At 44.5% G+C, this 16,106-nt stretch overlaps 1 protein-coding gene across 5 annotated transcripts in view; it reads right to left on the bottom strand.

Annotated features, from left to right (window-relative positions):
• Positions 1-2,424: 2,424 nt before the first annotated feature.
• Positions 2,425-16,106, bottom strand: part of XKRX (XK related X-linked) — a 32,156-nt gene continuing 18,474 nt past the window's right edge. For all 5 annotated transcript variants that reach the window (XM_087972399.1, XM_087972397.1, XM_087972398.1 and 2 more), the window contains exon 4: positions 2,425-8,141. In XM_087972399.1, the coding sequence (XP_087828525.1) occupies positions 7,396-8,141 (746 nt within the window). In that variant the 3' untranslated portion in view covers positions 2,425-7,395. The remainder of the gene's footprint in view (positions 8,142-16,106) is intronic.

Here is a 16,106-nt window from a genome sequence, read left to right as displayed (position 1 = left end):
AGCCCTGCACACCAGAAAAACTAGACACAAGGACAGTTTTTTCCTGAATGCCATCATTCTGCTAAACAAATAATTCCCTCAACACTGTCCAACTATTTACAAAGTCTGCACTACTATTACTATTAATCTTCTCATCACTCCTTATCACCCATCCCCTCCCACTTGTGACTGTATGACTGTAACTTTGTCGCTTGTATCCTAATAATGTATATTGACTATTTCCTGGTATGATTCAATTGCTTATTATACCCTATGACTATTATTAAGTGTTGTACCTGATGATTCTTGACAAATGTATCTTTTCTTTTATGTATACTGAGAGTATCTGCACCAAAACAAATTCCTTGTGTGTCCAAACACCCTTGACCAATAAAGAATTCTATTCTAAAGTATGTTTTGGAATTCAGAGGTGTGGCTTTTTATTTGAACTTGTTTGAGGTTCTAAAGACTACCAGCGCTTTGCAAACTGTCTGTTATTTCTTTTTAATAAATCCTCTTTGTTTTCAACTTGTTAGGAATATGAGTCACCTAAGAGCTATTTGGGTTAGAAATATATAAACCAGGATAAACATTTTAAAACTGTAACTTTAAGAAAATGCAAAACTGTAATTAGGTGTGGTTTCTCAAACGGCCATAAGATGGAGCCAGAAACCTGGTTTGTTTTAGTCTGAGTCTCAGAAGAGAGTGTGAGTAAGTCTCTCTGTTTCCTTCTGTTGGAAAGTATTGCCGTTGCTCCATTTCTTCTAATTGACTGATATTACTGGATTTAATGTAAGTCTGTTACTGAACTGTTTTTTGACACTGGACTTTGATATTTGGATTATCCCTGGATTGAAAACTGACTGATTTAACTTGTGAATGACTTTGGATTGCTTATTTTGGACTTTGCTTAAACCTTTCTGGAAGTAAAAACTTACATTTACTGTGCAGTGTATCTGTGTGCTGTGTGTGTATTATTCCAACACTACTCTCTATACGTCTCCCTGTATGCACTCATTCTCCTAATGGGGAATTACCTCAACACAACTATCCAAGTTTTTGTGTGTGTGTGTTGGCTTTGAGTTATTTCCAACATCTGCAAGCCTTAAAAAGAGGGGGACATTTAGGCATTTCCATTCCTTGCCCAGATGAAAACACCAGAAACGTGTTTGGAGTCCAAAGTACAGGGAGTCCTCGACTTACAACAGTTCATTTAGTGACTGAAGTTACAACAGCAGTAACTGCGAGAGTCTTAGTGGACAACTAGCTAAATAGGAGCCAGCAGTGTGCAGCAGCAGCCAAAAAAGCTAATGCAATCCTAAATTGTGTTAACAGAGGGATACAATCAAGATCAAGGGAGGTACTAATACCACTCTATAAAGCCTTAGTAAGACCACACCAAGAGTACTGCATCCAGTTTTGGTCACCACATTATAAAAAAGATGTTGAGACTCTAGAAAAAGTACAGAAAAGAGCAACCAGGATGATTAGGGGATTGGAGACTAAAACATATGAAGAACGGTTACAGGAACTGGGCATGGCTAGTCTAGGGAAGAGAAGGACCAGGGGAGACAGGAGAGCAGTCTTCCAATATTTGAGGGGCTGCCACAGAGTGGAAGGGGTCAAGTTATTTTCCAAAGCACCCAAAAGCGAGACAAGGAATAATGGATGGAAACTGACCAAGGATAAATTCAACCTGGAAATAAGGAGAAACTTTCTGACAGTGAGAACAATCAATCAATGGAACAGAAGTTGCCTTGGAAGTTGTGGGAGCGCCATCACTTAGATACAGAGCGCCATCACTTAGATACAGATAGTCAGAGCTGGAAGGGACCTTATAGGTCATCTAGTCCAACCCCCTGCCTAAGCAGGAGATCCTACACCATTTTTGACAAATGGCAGTCCAATCTCTTCTTGAAAGTCTCAAATGAACTGTTGTAAGTCCCTGTACTTTGGACTTGAAATATTCAAGAAGAGATTGGACTCCCATCTGTCAGAAATAGTGTCGGGTCTCCCGCTTGGTTGGGGGTTGGACTAGATGACCTACAAGGTCCCTTCCAACTCTGATTATCTGTTATCTGTTAATGGCACTGAAAAAAAGGTGACTTATGACCATTTTTCTCACTTATGACCATTGTAGCATCCCCTATGGTCACGTGATTTACATTCGGAGATTCAACAACTGATTCACAGTTGTGACGGTCGCAGTGTCCCAAAATCATGGGATCCCCTTTTGCGACTTTCTGACAAGCAAATTCACTTTAACAACCATGTTACTAATTTAAGAACTGCAGCGATTCCCTTAACAAAAAGTGGCCAGAAAAGTCGTAAAATGGGGCAAAGCTCCCTTAAGACATTTCTCAGTTAAGCAACATAAAATTTGGAGCTCAATTGTAGTCATAATTCGAGAACCTGTATGAAATTTTGATATCCAGAGCAGCTAAATCAAAGCTTAAAAGTTTATCTGTATTTGAGGTGAAACACAATTTGATCCAAACAATCGAAGGTTTTTTTTTATTATTTTTTCCTCCAAAAGGTATTTGCATTTCACATTTTATTAAAGGTTTATTTCGGTACAGTAGTTGATATTTCATAGTTATTTCGTAAGGTGACATGTAATCGTAGTCCACAGTTTACAAAAGATGACAATGCATGCAGTACTAGGGTTTGCAATCTCTCGACTCTTATTACAGATGGTGTGGAATAATATTTGCCACCCGACAGCATCCGCGAATCCGAAGGACGGCATTGGATAAAACAGCACGTAACATGGCAACATCACAACTCACACTTGCCCAACACGTTATATAGATTTCAAATGCAAGTTTCCATTTCGAATGAAGGGTATCTCTTTTGGGGGTTCTGCTTCGCAGTTGACCTTCCTTAATATCACATCGTGTTATCAATTCTGCCACTCTGTGGCCAGTGTTTTGTCCGTCACCAAACTTCTGTTCGAGGATATAATCCAGGGATCGGCAACCTTAAACACTCAAAAGAGCCCGTTTGGACCCGTTTCCCACAGAAACGAAAACCCCGGGAGCCAATAATTTAACCACCGGTGTGACTGGGTGGGTGTGGCCAACTCGACGTCACTCACTCCCACCCAGTCACTTCCTGTTCTGGAATATGGGGAGCGAGTCTTCATCTCCCACCATCCCCCTTACCTTCTCAGGCCAGGAGGGGAGAGGAGGGGCCAGACAGGATCAGCCGACAGGGAGCTGCAGCAGAGGGCCAAAAGAGCCGCATGTGGCTCTAGAGCCACAGGTCACAGACCCCTGATATAATCAGATACTAACCAAAGCCACCCTGAGCTGAGATTCTATATTTAAAAGCATGAGCTAAGCAGTTTAAAATACTTTTGTCAACAGGTGGGCTTATGTCTTTTGCTGCTCCAGCTGCGCTGCAAGACCTTATGTTCCATCAAGCTAAAAAAAATATAGTGTGAGAAAGTATAGTATGAGATGGTAGTACGTAATTGCATTGAGTGGTGTGTAGGGTACAAAGAACATCGCACACACATTTAGCTGGACAAGTGTTTTATTTCAAGAGTAAGTTTTTCATGGCCCCCTGATTATGATTAATCTTCCTTGGCTAGTTTAATAAGAGGTCCTTCCTTTTAATGAAGTTTTTTTTGTTTTTTGTTTTTTTGCAGAAGGAGATTATCTGTAAACGTTAAGGTTTCCAAACACTTCAAATTCCATACCTTTTGTATAAATGCTATCTTATCCCTAAATAAGTGTCCTAAACGCTACCTGAATATAAAAAACAGGAGGTTCGTGCACATAAAAACAGATGCTTTAATTAGGAATAGTAAATTTGTGGTCTCTTCTGAATGATGTTTTGGCTAGACCCAAACAATTTGATTTAAATCCTAAATTTGGCTGCAAATTCTAACCGTGGTAATTTAGTGTGCTTGGAGGCTGGAGGGTTGAGATACGCTGGACTAGGATAATTGTATAGGGAACTCTTTCCCCAAACAGGCTAGTTTTCTATATGTGGGGAAGATTTTTTTTTCATAAATAACAGGAACCAATCCATCATATAATCTTCAAGTCTCCCATCTAAAGGGAGGGGGGGGAACCCTTTATTTTGCAATTTTGCTTAACTCCTCGACAAACCTTCAGAATAGTTTCCTTTAAAAAAAAGAAAGAAATAGATTTATCTAAGACATACTTTATTTGCAGAGCCCTCACATTCCTCCAAACATCTCTTCTACGTTCTACCCAAAGAAAAGGCAGCAAAAAAGGGGGGGAAATCTGTCACTTTAAAGAGGTAGAGTTCAGGACCATTTTTTAATTGCTGCACTTGTCTGCTTCCCAAATTCCTAAATGTAGGCTCCTTCGCTTAAGGGGAGGGGAGGGGAGAAGAGAAGAGAAGAGAAGAGAAGAGAAGAGAAGAGAAGAGAAGAGAAGAGAAGAAGAGAGGAGAAGGGAAAGAGGGAGAGGGAGAAGAAAAGAAAACCATCAATCATGAAAAACCACATATATTCCTGGCCACAATGCAGGAAATTATGCATTAAAAAGAAAGGGAGAACCAGGGAAAATAAATTTGTGCCTCTAGTCTTATGATTGCCTGGTCCCAAAACCTGATTTGGATGCCTGGTTTAATCCCCGAGAACGGCGGTCGAAAAGGCCGTGGCGAAATCTCTCCTTGAGGTAGGTGGTCCTGGCTTGCTGGCTCAGCTCTCAGCTGGGTTCAGCTGTCCTCAGAAAGCCAACTGGAGCGGGTGAAACTCTACCCAAGGGTTGGCTCAGGCTAGTATCTGCTACGTTGGCTTCTGCTGCATTGCTGACAGACACACTCCTGTTCAACATGAAGTGGAGGAAGGCAGAGGGGTCTGAATGTTGCCCTGAAGTCGGGTCTGTTTCAGGTTGGAGGTGTCTCGCTCTCAGGAACGAATAAATGCCTTTGCCTTGGTTGAAGCAAAGACACAAATGATAATTTTAACGAATGTTACAGATTCAAACCAGGCTATTTAAAGGCCAATCCAGAATGGACTATTTTGTTTCTAAAGATACTCCCTTTTTTCCCCTTCCTATTTGCAGTCAAGAATGGGGGGGAGGGGGTAACAAGATGGACAGGGTCTGAGAATCCTTGTCAATCAAAGGCAGCCTTCTCTAGCCTTTACCTATTAGCTGTTGATGGTAAGAATCACAAAGCATAATATCTGGAAGGTTGGAAAAGGCTGACCCGAAAATCACTATACAAGTGAGACCATCCAAAGTGCTCCGGAGAGGCCATCAGTTGGATGATATTGTGTTTCCTCTACTCTTGGGCTTAGCATCAATTGGGTATCTTCTTCTGGTTATTAGGGGATTCGGGGCTTTGGATCTGGTTTTGTCCCGACGCCAACCAACACTGGGTGGTCATAGGCCATACGGCAATGCATTATGGGTAGTTATGAGGACAGTGGCTATCATCCAATTAGAGTGCTGCTTCTATTCTCTGTTGCCTCACCTTCATCCTCCTCCTCTGGTTTTTTCTTTCTTTCTGAATTATTACTACTGAATAGCAATAGCCTTAGTTTTACAGCCCTCTCTAAGCCGTTTACAGAGTCAGCCTATTGCCCCCAACAATCTGGGTCCTCATTTTACCGACCTCGGAAGGATGGAAGGCTGAGTCAACCATGAGCCTGGTGGGATTTGAACTGCTAAATTGCAGTTGGCAGAAGTAGCCTGCAGTACTGCACTCTAACCACTGCACTACCAAACATCTTGTTCACCCTGCTCCTTGGGACAGAAATAACCATGAAGAAGAAGGATGGTCACAGATCAAACTCTCCATGCAAGGGCACCAAAATCCCACATAACTCAGGTCCTTTAACTCAGAGTCTGGCCTATCTGTTAGCTAAGGGGGGTCTCCAAACTTGGCAACTTTTTAAGACTTGTGGACTTCCAGATTTCCTCAGCCGGCCATGCTGCTGAGGAATTTTGGGAGTTGAAGTCCCCAGGCCCTAACGTTGCCAAGTTCGGACAACCCTGTATTAGCTCAATAGAGGAGAATTACAAGAAGAAGTTAGTACATACAAGGAAATTGCTGCAGGTCAAAGATGCAACTTGGCATGAAAACCCGTATTCCTCCCAAGCATTTGGACTGAAGACTCACCTACTGGATGAGCTTGTGTTCAGAAACATCCTTGCACTGCATAAAGTGGGAAGTGTTTGGGGAGGCCAAGAAGCTTGGCCAAATTGGGTTGGTAGACCTGAGCATTTCAACATAATGGGTTCTTTAAGTACAGTAGAACCTCTGGTCCCGAACACTTCTGACCGTGGCCAAATCAGGTTCCGACCCAAAAATTCATAAAATGTTTGAATCTGGTCACAAACACATTCTCAGGTGGTGATCAAACATGACCCCTGACCCAGAAATTCCTGAAGATGAAACAGAAGATGAAGAAATCACCAAAGTTATGGAACAAATTATGGTTGTGACCAGAGGTTCTACTGTATATCTTTGCATGGGGTCCAGCCAAGTGGTTGGGAAATGCTTACCTCCCCAGGTGAAAGCCCAAACTATCATGAGCCGATCACCTCCTAGAACCAGAATTTGGATGTGGAATGGTCTAGTTTCCCATCACAAGCTGAACACGTTCAACTTCAGCCCTTTCTCCCTTGAAGAAAGCCCCTAATGTAGTAGTCGGCTGCTAGCTTGGTCCTTCCAGGGCAGTTGGGAAGGCCGATCTGCTGTGGCACCTCTGACGGTCTGGAGGCAAGAAATCCAAAGCTCATCCTCCATCAATGGGGCTCCCTTAGGACACTCATCATCCTGAGCTTTCAGCGTGAGCACGGACCCCCTGACCATAGATGGAACTGTAGGAACCCAAACAAATGCTGAGACCAAGTTGCTATGAACTGCAACATCTTTTCCAGCACTTCAAATTACAAAAAAAATAAAGTCATCACAAGTTTTCAAATAAATAGAAGGAACGGCTGGAGAAGTGATTCTGAAGTCCCACCCAACCGTGCGAGATCCAACAGATATGAGACAGTCTCCGTTGGCCTCTCTTCTGCAAACCCTCTTCTTACAATCGTTCTGAGCCAGCTGAGTGTCCTTCAGCTCCATTTCTGGAAATGAGCATAATCAAAGACAGTTCCAAAGCCAAACTGCTGGCTCCTAGAAGAGCAAGTCCATTCTTCACTGATGGTTTGCCCCATCAACTAGAGTTCCTCTTTCACACTATGTGTCAAGTCTTCTACTGCGGATTGCCCTAGTCCTGCACCAACAACGGCAAAGGGTATATTCTTACAGCCCACCATAAGTCCACTGATGCTCCAGAAGCCATCACCGCCACGATGGCCTGCGTCCCTATTGATAAATTATAGCATAGCACCGTGAAATTAAGGCTTACGGTGGAGTAAACAGGTACCACTGCTGAAACTTGAAACCAGATGGGGTTCACCATCAGGGTGCTGATTGTCATACCACACTATGCCTCACCCCGGGTTCACGAGGTGGTTCTAAATCGACGGAGATGGCCAGGTCTTCCTTCCGGCAACAGACGCAATGCAAGAAGTCCGCGACGTTGTGCGTGAAGAGGCGGCGGCAGGGATGCAAGTACTGCATGAAAGAAAGCATGAAGACAATGGCCAGACAGTAGGCCACAAGCAGCTGCAACACAAGCATGGGCGTGCAGAGGTACTCGTAGAAGTCCGTCTTGAAGAAGTACCAGACCAGGAGCAGCAGGCTGTTCTCCAGTCCCCGGAACACGTAGAATAAAGCTAAACAGCCCCAGTTTTGGGATCTGACAATCAAGTCTCGCCTGGACAACCTGAGCTGGACAGCCGACCAACAGAAGACGTTGATGCCCCCGTAGAGCAGAGTGATGGAAATCAGGACAGTCAAAGTTCCCACCCGGCTGAAGTTTTTCTCCACGTTCTCGGGCAGCTTGGCCCCGCTTCTCCAAAACTCGACCCACGGTAAGAAGAAGAAGACCAAGAAGTTGGCCGCCCCGACCGCCAAGCCGTAATATTTGAAGACGGTGCCAAAGAGGACCAAGATGGTGATGCGAGTGGAGATCTCCAAACTCCTCCATAAAATGATGCAGATAAAGGCCAGCGGGTGGAGGTGGATCTTATAGTCGTCGTACTTGATCTGGATGGCCAGGGTGTTGCAGACCAACGCCCCGTACGTGACGGAGAGTAAGCACACGGTCATTAGGACAGCTAGAAAGGAAGTAAAGATGAAAGGTGAGCAATGAAGAGCAACCATTATCAACTTGAAAAAAATTAGAGGTGCTGGGAATCACTGCCGTTGTACAATTACTACAGATAGTTCTTGAGTTACGACCAAAATTGAGACAGTGGTGGGATTCAAATTTTTTTACTACCACTTCTGTGGGCGTGGCAGGGGAAAGATACTGCAAAACCTCCATTCCCTCCCCACTCCTGGGGGAAGGTTACTGTAAAATCCCCATTCCCTCCCCACCCTACTTAACCTGCTTTCCAGCTCCGTTCTCCTGTGCAGGGCAACCAAAGAAGACCCAGCCAATCAGCTGGAACTCAATGGGAGGCAGAGAAGAGATGGGGGTGGGGCCAGTCAGAGGTGGTATTGGCTGGTTCTCTGAACTACTCAAAATTTCCGCTACCGGTTCTCCAGAACTGGTCGGAACCGGCTGAATACCCACTTTTGAATTGAGACCAAAATTTATGTTGATAAGCCAAACTTTCAGAAAGTGGCAGTTGGAAGAAAATAGACACAGCAAATGGAGCCGAGCCGGGCGTCCTGGAGTGAGGAGGAGTGCTGGAGGAGTAATACCTCCTTAAAAGAAAACCTTGGTTCGGCTGTCCCGGCTGGTAGCACCTCGTAAGGGCCCCTTTCCAGGGTTCCAAGAGAAGGTGGTCAACAGTTTTGAAGGCGGAAGAGGTCTTTATGCCCCAACAGCAGATAAAATGGTAGAACTATCTTCTAGGAGAAGGGAAACTCTTGATTCCAAACCTCCGCTGCCTTGTGGCTGTATCTATTCTTGGGGAAGGCTTCAGGAGTTCAACCTCGAGGCAAAATCCAGAGCCGGAGTCGCGGAAGCAGTTTGTGACCATGTACAATCACGTTCTGGTAACTCCTGCAACGTACCTGGAACTAATTGTATGGGCTCTGCCGTTCCATTAGACTATTTCAGTGACTTGGAGGGGGCAAGGGGATCTGCCGTTTGGGTAACAGTTTGTCCTCCCTATTAAACTACCCAGGTGTTCTGACCCAACCTGGTTCCAAGAGAGCAAACATAAGACAAAAGGCAGCAGTTTTTAAAACCTTTTTTAAACCTTTTAAAGTTTAATCTACAAATTCTGTTTCTTCACAGCTAAAAGGCTGCTTCCAACTAATTAGCTCTGACAAGAAAGAGTTGTTGTTCAAGGCTGCCAAAAACCCACAGATAAGAAAATAGTTACAAGAGTTTTCAAATACTAACTATAATGTCCACGAGGCTGAGTTTCAGAGCGTCTTTGCTTTCTGCAAACCTGGCTTTTATCCTCTTGAGGGAGGGGCCTTACTCCCGAGTCGCCCGTGCTGTTGTAACTGCTCTTTCCTCCGAGCAGCCCTGCGCGCATGTGCACTTGGCACAGGCTCCTCGGGAACCTCATTGCTGCTTCCAGCCCCCACAATCTCTGAAGGCAGCAGTCCACTCCCTAATGATCCCGGCCCCTCGTCTGAGTCCTCGCTCTCCTCAGCCATCCACACCTGCTGCCGGCTAACCACAACACCAGGCCTCGTGCTCCAGAGAGGACTTCCTCCAACTTTGCACATAGCATTGAAACAACACGGGAAGTGGCAGTGACCTGTTTCATAGCACGATACCATCGTCTCTTGAGACTGAAGGATGCCAATTCAAGCCAAACTTCTGCTAAGTGAGTTTGCCCCATTTTATGACTTTTCTTGCCACCGTTGTTAAGCAAATCACTGCAATTCTTAAATTAGTAATATAATTAAGTGAATTTTGCCACCATTGTTAAGTGAATCATTCATTGCCTCTGTAAAGTCACTGCAATCCTGTATACATTTTCTCATAAGTAAAACTCACTGGATCTAATGGGTTTCTTTTTGTTTCTATACGCCTGTTTTACTCCTTCGGTGCCCCAAAATGTGCCTTTTGGGTGTAAACCAAAGATCTGTAGGTTAGATCAAATTTGAATTTGGGATTAAAGAATTTAATTAAAGCAAATTGGTCTTTAGGAAATTCTCTGTGGATCTGTGTAAGAAAGCCCAGCTTGGTAATCATGCTTATAAATTATGAAATCGCAATACAGATAGTCCTCAAATTATGACCACAATTGAACCCACAATTTCGTTGCTAAGTGAGAAATTTCTTAAGTGAGTTTTGCCCCACTTTACGACTTTTCTTCCCATGGTTGTTAAGCGAATCACTGCGACTCTTAAATTAGTAATAGAGTTGTTAAGTGAATCTGGCTTCCCCATTGACTATAGCAATAGCACTTATATACCGCTTTATAGTGCTTTACAGCCGTCTCTGAGCAGTTTTACAGAGTCAGCATATTGGCCTCAAATAATCTGGGCCCTCATTTGACCCACCTCCGAAGGATGGAAGGCTGAGTCAACCTTGGGCCTGGTGGGATTTGAACTGCCAAATTGTAGGCAGCTGGCTGCAGCAGAAGTAGCTTGCAGTACTGCACTCTAACCACTGTGCGACAGAGGCTCCTCTGTGGACTATGCTTGTCAGAGGGCCGCAAAAGCGGATCACATGACCCCAACCATCGTAAATATGAACCTCATGCCAAGCATCTGAATTTTGATCACGTGACCATGGGGATGCTGCAACGGTCGTCAAGTGTGAAAAATGGCCATAAGTCACTTTTTTCAATGCTGTTGTAACGTCGAACGGCCACTAAATGAATGGTTGTAACTCAAGGACTACCTGTAACATGGTTGTTAAGTGAATTTGGCTTCCCCATTGACTTTGCTCGTCAGGTGTTCGCAAAAGGTGACCCCCGGAGAGAGGCACCAGTCATATAAACATGCCAGTTGCCAAGCATTCAAATTTTGATCAGGTGACCATGGCTAGGCTGCAACGGTCACGAGTCATTTTTTTAAGGTCCGCTGTAACCTCAAATGGTCACTAAACAAATGGCTGTAAGTCAAAGACTATATAGGCCCGTGATGGCGAACCCATGGCACGTGGGCCGGAAGTGCAGAGCCATTTCTGCTGGCACGCAAGCTGTCGCGTGGAACAGATCCACTGCACATGCGTGCGTGCCTTCCAGCAGCCAGCTGATTGTCAGGTGCATGCGTGGGAGACACGTGTGCATGCACAGGTGTGGGATGCACAGGGGGGTCGTACGTGCATGTACAGAGGCATGCAGCGCCTGGGGGGTTTCACGCACGCATGCGCAGGGGGCGGAGAGGTCGTGCACGCATTGCATTATGGGTGCAGCCATGCATGCATGCGCCCTTTCAGAACGTGACGACGAAAAGGTTAGCCATCACTAATATTGGCAGAGGTGGGCTGCTGCTGGTTTGCACCGGTTTATGCGAGCCGGTGGTTAAGATTCTGCGTAGTTCAGCGAACCAGAAAATCCCACCACTGGCTGGCCCCACCCCCGCTTGTTTTTTGGGCCCAAAACAGTCCCAAAACAGCCAAAAAACAGCCTGAAAAACAGGTGGGGCGGGGCCAGCCAGTGGTGGGATTAGACCCAACCGGCTGAATCCTACCTCTGTCTTTGGGGCGAGTGGCCGGGAGGCAGGGCTGGGTGTGATGAGTGACATCACCCACCCAGTCACCTGACCAACCGGCCATGCCTACCCAGCCAGAGAACCGGTTGTTAAAAAATTTGCAGCCTACTACTGCACAGAGGGTAGAAATCCCAGATCCAAACGAATGCTGGAGCGGTGGATATCAGTCCCCGGCAAAGGAAAGGGGCCTGCAATTGGGAGTGGGGTGGAAGTTGTTTGCAACTGGAGAGGTGAGGAAGAGAGAATGACATTTGCTGCCCTGGGGTGTGTCTCCTTTCTTTTTCCAGAATCTATATTGAACGTTCAGAAGGAGTTAGAGGAAAAACCGTGTGCTGAGCCAAGCTAAAAGAAACCAGTGAGACTGGTTAGTCAAGCAGAAGGAGGCCCTGGTAAAATCCAAAATAGCTTTTCACTTTAATCTACACCGAGTTTTGTAGGAGAGGATTCCATGTATTATCTTCTATACGAAGATGGAATTTTTGTGGATTTAGGGGCTAGTTCATTTCTTTGACCGCAACTTAGCCAAGCTCGGAGAGTTTGGATGGGAAAGCCTGAGACATTTTAACTTCTGTTTCCTTCATCCAATTCTTGGTTGGGTTAAATCTGCTCAGGAGGGGTTAAGAGCAGTGGTCTCCAACCAGTGGGCTGGGGACCACTGGCGGTCCACGAGAAAATTTTGGTGGTCCGCAGAGAAATGTCCCCCCCCCAAAGCAATTAATCCAGGCTGCATGTGAACACAAGGCTGCGCCGCCCACATGGCCCGCGGGAACACAAGGCTTGCGTCGCTTGCATTGTGAACAACACAAGGTAGTGAGGGGAGGGGGGAAAGGGTGGAGGAGGGGAACTTGCCCCACTTGCCCCACGCGACTTGCCTGGCCACCAGGCTGCTTCTTTCTGCTTCTTTCTTCTTCTGCTTTTGGCTGCACGCAAGGAAAGCAGCAAAAGTCTTTCTTTCTCTCCCCCAAACTCTGCCAGAAATGAGTCTTTGGGACCCTGCAAGGCATCCTGCTCCAAGAGGCTGCGCCGACGTGATAAGTCTCATAAAGACTCATTTCTGGAAGAGTTTGGGGGAGAGAAAGAAAGACTTCTGCTGCTTCTGCTGCTTTTCTTGCATGAAGCCAAAAGTCTCTCCCTCTCTCCCCCGAGAACGGAGCTGGAGACGGTATCCTGTGATTCCAAATAAAGAACGTTCGATTGGTAGGAAAATGGGGTGGGGAATTTTCCTGCAGAGTTTTTTGGGGGATTTTCCCAGGGTTTCTGGTCCATGGGATTTAAAATTATGAGTTTGGTGGTCCTTGAGGCCCAAAAGGTTGGCAACCCCTGGTTTAGTAAATCCTTGCGGATAAATATGGAGGATATACAATATGAGGAAACAGCACATTTTGTCAGTGACTCCTTGGCAAAGGCTGATGCGGAATTGACTTTAAAAAATTCCCAAGCCATCCACACAAATATACATTCAATGTCTGTTAACAGAATCTCAAACATTAGTTGTGAAACCCTGTTTTACATTTACAGGGACTGATGAATATACGGGGGGAAAAACACCCAGGGTAAATGCTCTATAAACACAAAAATTTCTCCTGGCTTCCAACTCCTGGAAGGGGATATGAAAGTCATATATGTCTCCTATGTGAGGAATTTCCATATGGAACATCTACTGTAGAATAGAATGGAATGGAATAGAAAATATGGAATGGAATGGAATGGAATGAAATGGAATGGAATAGAATAGAATAGAAAATTTGGAATGGAATAGAATAGAATAGAAAATATGGAATGGAATGGAATGGAATAGGAATATAAAATAAACAAGAGTTGGAAGGGACCTTGGAGGTCTTCTAGTCCAACCCCCTGCTCAGGCAGGAAACCCTGGCCTATACCATTTCAGACATTGCTTTGGACAAGGATGTTAGTATTGTAGAGTCTTTTCTGACTAATACACTTTATTAAAAAAAACCTTTGTGAGCTTAAGCTATCAGATTCCTGATTTTCACCCCACACCTGGAACCCGCTATTGTGAGCTGAATTAGTCATGTAAATTTTGAGTCCAGTTTGTTTGTTTTTTTAAAAAAAGATTTATATGTGCTCATTTTACGACTAAACCTTTGACCTGACTTTTACATCGATCGTTTCAGTTAATACAGGTAAGCCCTCAATTTAAGGGCGCAATTCAGCCTAAAATTGATGTGGCTGAGACATTTTGTGGAGTTTTGTCTCACGTTACGATCTTCCTCGCCACGTCTGTTCAGTGAATCACGGCCATTCTTAAATTAGTAACACAGTCATTAAATGAATCTGGCGTCCCCATTGACTTGGTTTGTCAGAAGGTTTGCAAAAAGGGGATCACTGTAAAGTGGGACACTGCAACCCTCATAACTGTGAGTCAGATGTCAAGCATCCAAATGCAAATCGCGTGACTGTGGGGATGCTGAAACGGTCATAAGTGTGGAAAAATGGCTGTCAGTCCTTTTTTTCCAGGATCATTGTAACTTCGAAGAGTCATGAATTTGTCAAAGAATATATTCATGAATTGGAATAGAGCATGGTAACAAGGTCAGCCAATGAATAGGCATTAAACTAAATCAGCCAACAAGGACAGTTTGGAAACTGAAACTAGATGTAGCCTAGGTGTGGCTCTATATTACACTCTGCAACTCTGCAGCTATGTGGAGCTCTGAGTCCATTGAAAAGAAAAGAAAACCGCTTCTCTCCTCTTGCTTGCCTGCTGAACTAAAGTAAAAGAGAAACTAACTTGCTTGCTTGCTGAAGACTGGAGCTCTGCTCTGAACTTGCAACATGTTTCTGTCCGAGTTTGCTCCATGTTGGAGAAATCTACAACGGGCTTGTAAAATCCACTTATTATGTTTATAAAAATGTTAAATGAAGCATCAGCTATCTGGGTTTATTTTTCTGGCACTGAATTAACGCTGCAAAACTCTGAATAGAACTGACCTGTTGTAAACTTGAGGACTACCTGCATATAAGGTCTATCTAAGATTGCAAGAAAGGAGCCATTCGTTCATTCAGGAAGAGGAAAGGAAGAGGAATTGCTGGAAGGGGATTAAACTTGACATCACCCTGCACATCTGGAAAACATCAGGACGAGGTAGGCTGTTTAAAGCACTGACTCACACTGGATTGGTTGGATGGGTGTGTGTTACCTGACTTGCGTGTTTCCAAGGTGACATCCCTCTCGGAAGGCAGATGGTGAAATGCCTTCGTGCTTGGCAATTAAAATACCTGCAGTCGATTTTATAAATACTACCTAATTATTGAACCACACCTCTGGGAATTGCACAGAAGCTCCTATGAAACCAGAATCACAGAAAGCCACACCTACTGTTGGAAGAATTCTCCTTCTGGGTTCAGTTCCAAGTAGGGAAAAAGACACTGGAAACATGGAGGCTGTTTGGAAGGTGGTTTAATAGTGGGCAGCAGGAACACATGGCTTGAAGCTCCAAAGAAGGATGATCACATGCTCCAAGGTGAAGGAAAAGAGAAGGGATGATATGCGGAGAGTGCCTGGGTTTTATAACCTTTGTTGGGATTTGAATTGAAGCTTGTTTCTAATTTGGGGCCATGCAGGGGCAACTCTGTGGCTGTCCTGAGTTCCAGGCTTGGTTGAGCCTTGCTAGATAATGATGCACTGAAAGGGCTTTTGAGCAATTGCTATAGCTTTACCTGGAGATCTTTGTTATGTAAAGTATTCTGGCCCAGGCCTTAATGGCCCACCCATTAACAAAGGTGGGGGTGAGTTTCTGCTTCTGAGTTTCTACCCTTTTTAGGGGAAATATTCTCCCTTTTTAATGTCTCCCAGGATATTTCATTTTTCTAGGAGAGGGGTGGGTGCTAACTTCCTGCACTACTTGAACGTATACACCTAGCAGAGCCCATCTTCCTGAGGCTTGATTGTCAAAAATTCACCGACCAGGCGTTTTTCTGAGCCTTTTAGGCAATCTTTTGTTTTCCAGCCGTGGGGAGTTGCAGCATTTCTAAGCTTTAAAAACATGGACTCTGCTCTCTAGTCTTAAAAGGGATTATAGAATCCTCTGGAAGAGTCTAGATTGATCCCTTTTGAGATCGTTGGCAACCGAGCCAAGGCTCTGGCTGAAAATCTCTTTTGCAAGTCTTTAAAAACTCACTGGCAGCGGCCATAAAAGAATCCTTTTTTTTTTTTTTGCAAAAGCAAGAGCAGCAACAGCAAAGGGAGAGGTATTGAGGCAGATGAAATACTTAGATTAAATAAGTGCGATGGAAGGCGCTGCAAGATCCCAAGGGAGAAGCATGAAAGATTTACCAAAAAGTCAATAAGAGTTGAAATCTTAAAAAAAAGCAAGAGATGATGGATAGATGGGGGGTATTTTATTAAGAGGTAGAAAAAAAGAGGTAGTAAAAATTGGGTAAATAGTATTATATATACTGATATACAGTATAACAGAATGTAT

This window comes from Notechis scutatus, chromosome 10 (assembly GCF_049901735.1).
Source record: "Notechis scutatus isolate UNSWTSFEM ecotype Mainland chromosome 10, rNotScu1.2, whole genome shotgun sequence".
In the NCBI taxonomy this organism is placed as follows: Eukaryota; Metazoa; Chordata; class Lepidosauria; order Squamata; family Elapidae; genus Notechis; species Notechis scutatus.
Note: the sequence above shows the minus strand (reverse complement) of the source record. Positions and strands in the feature narration are given on the sequence as shown.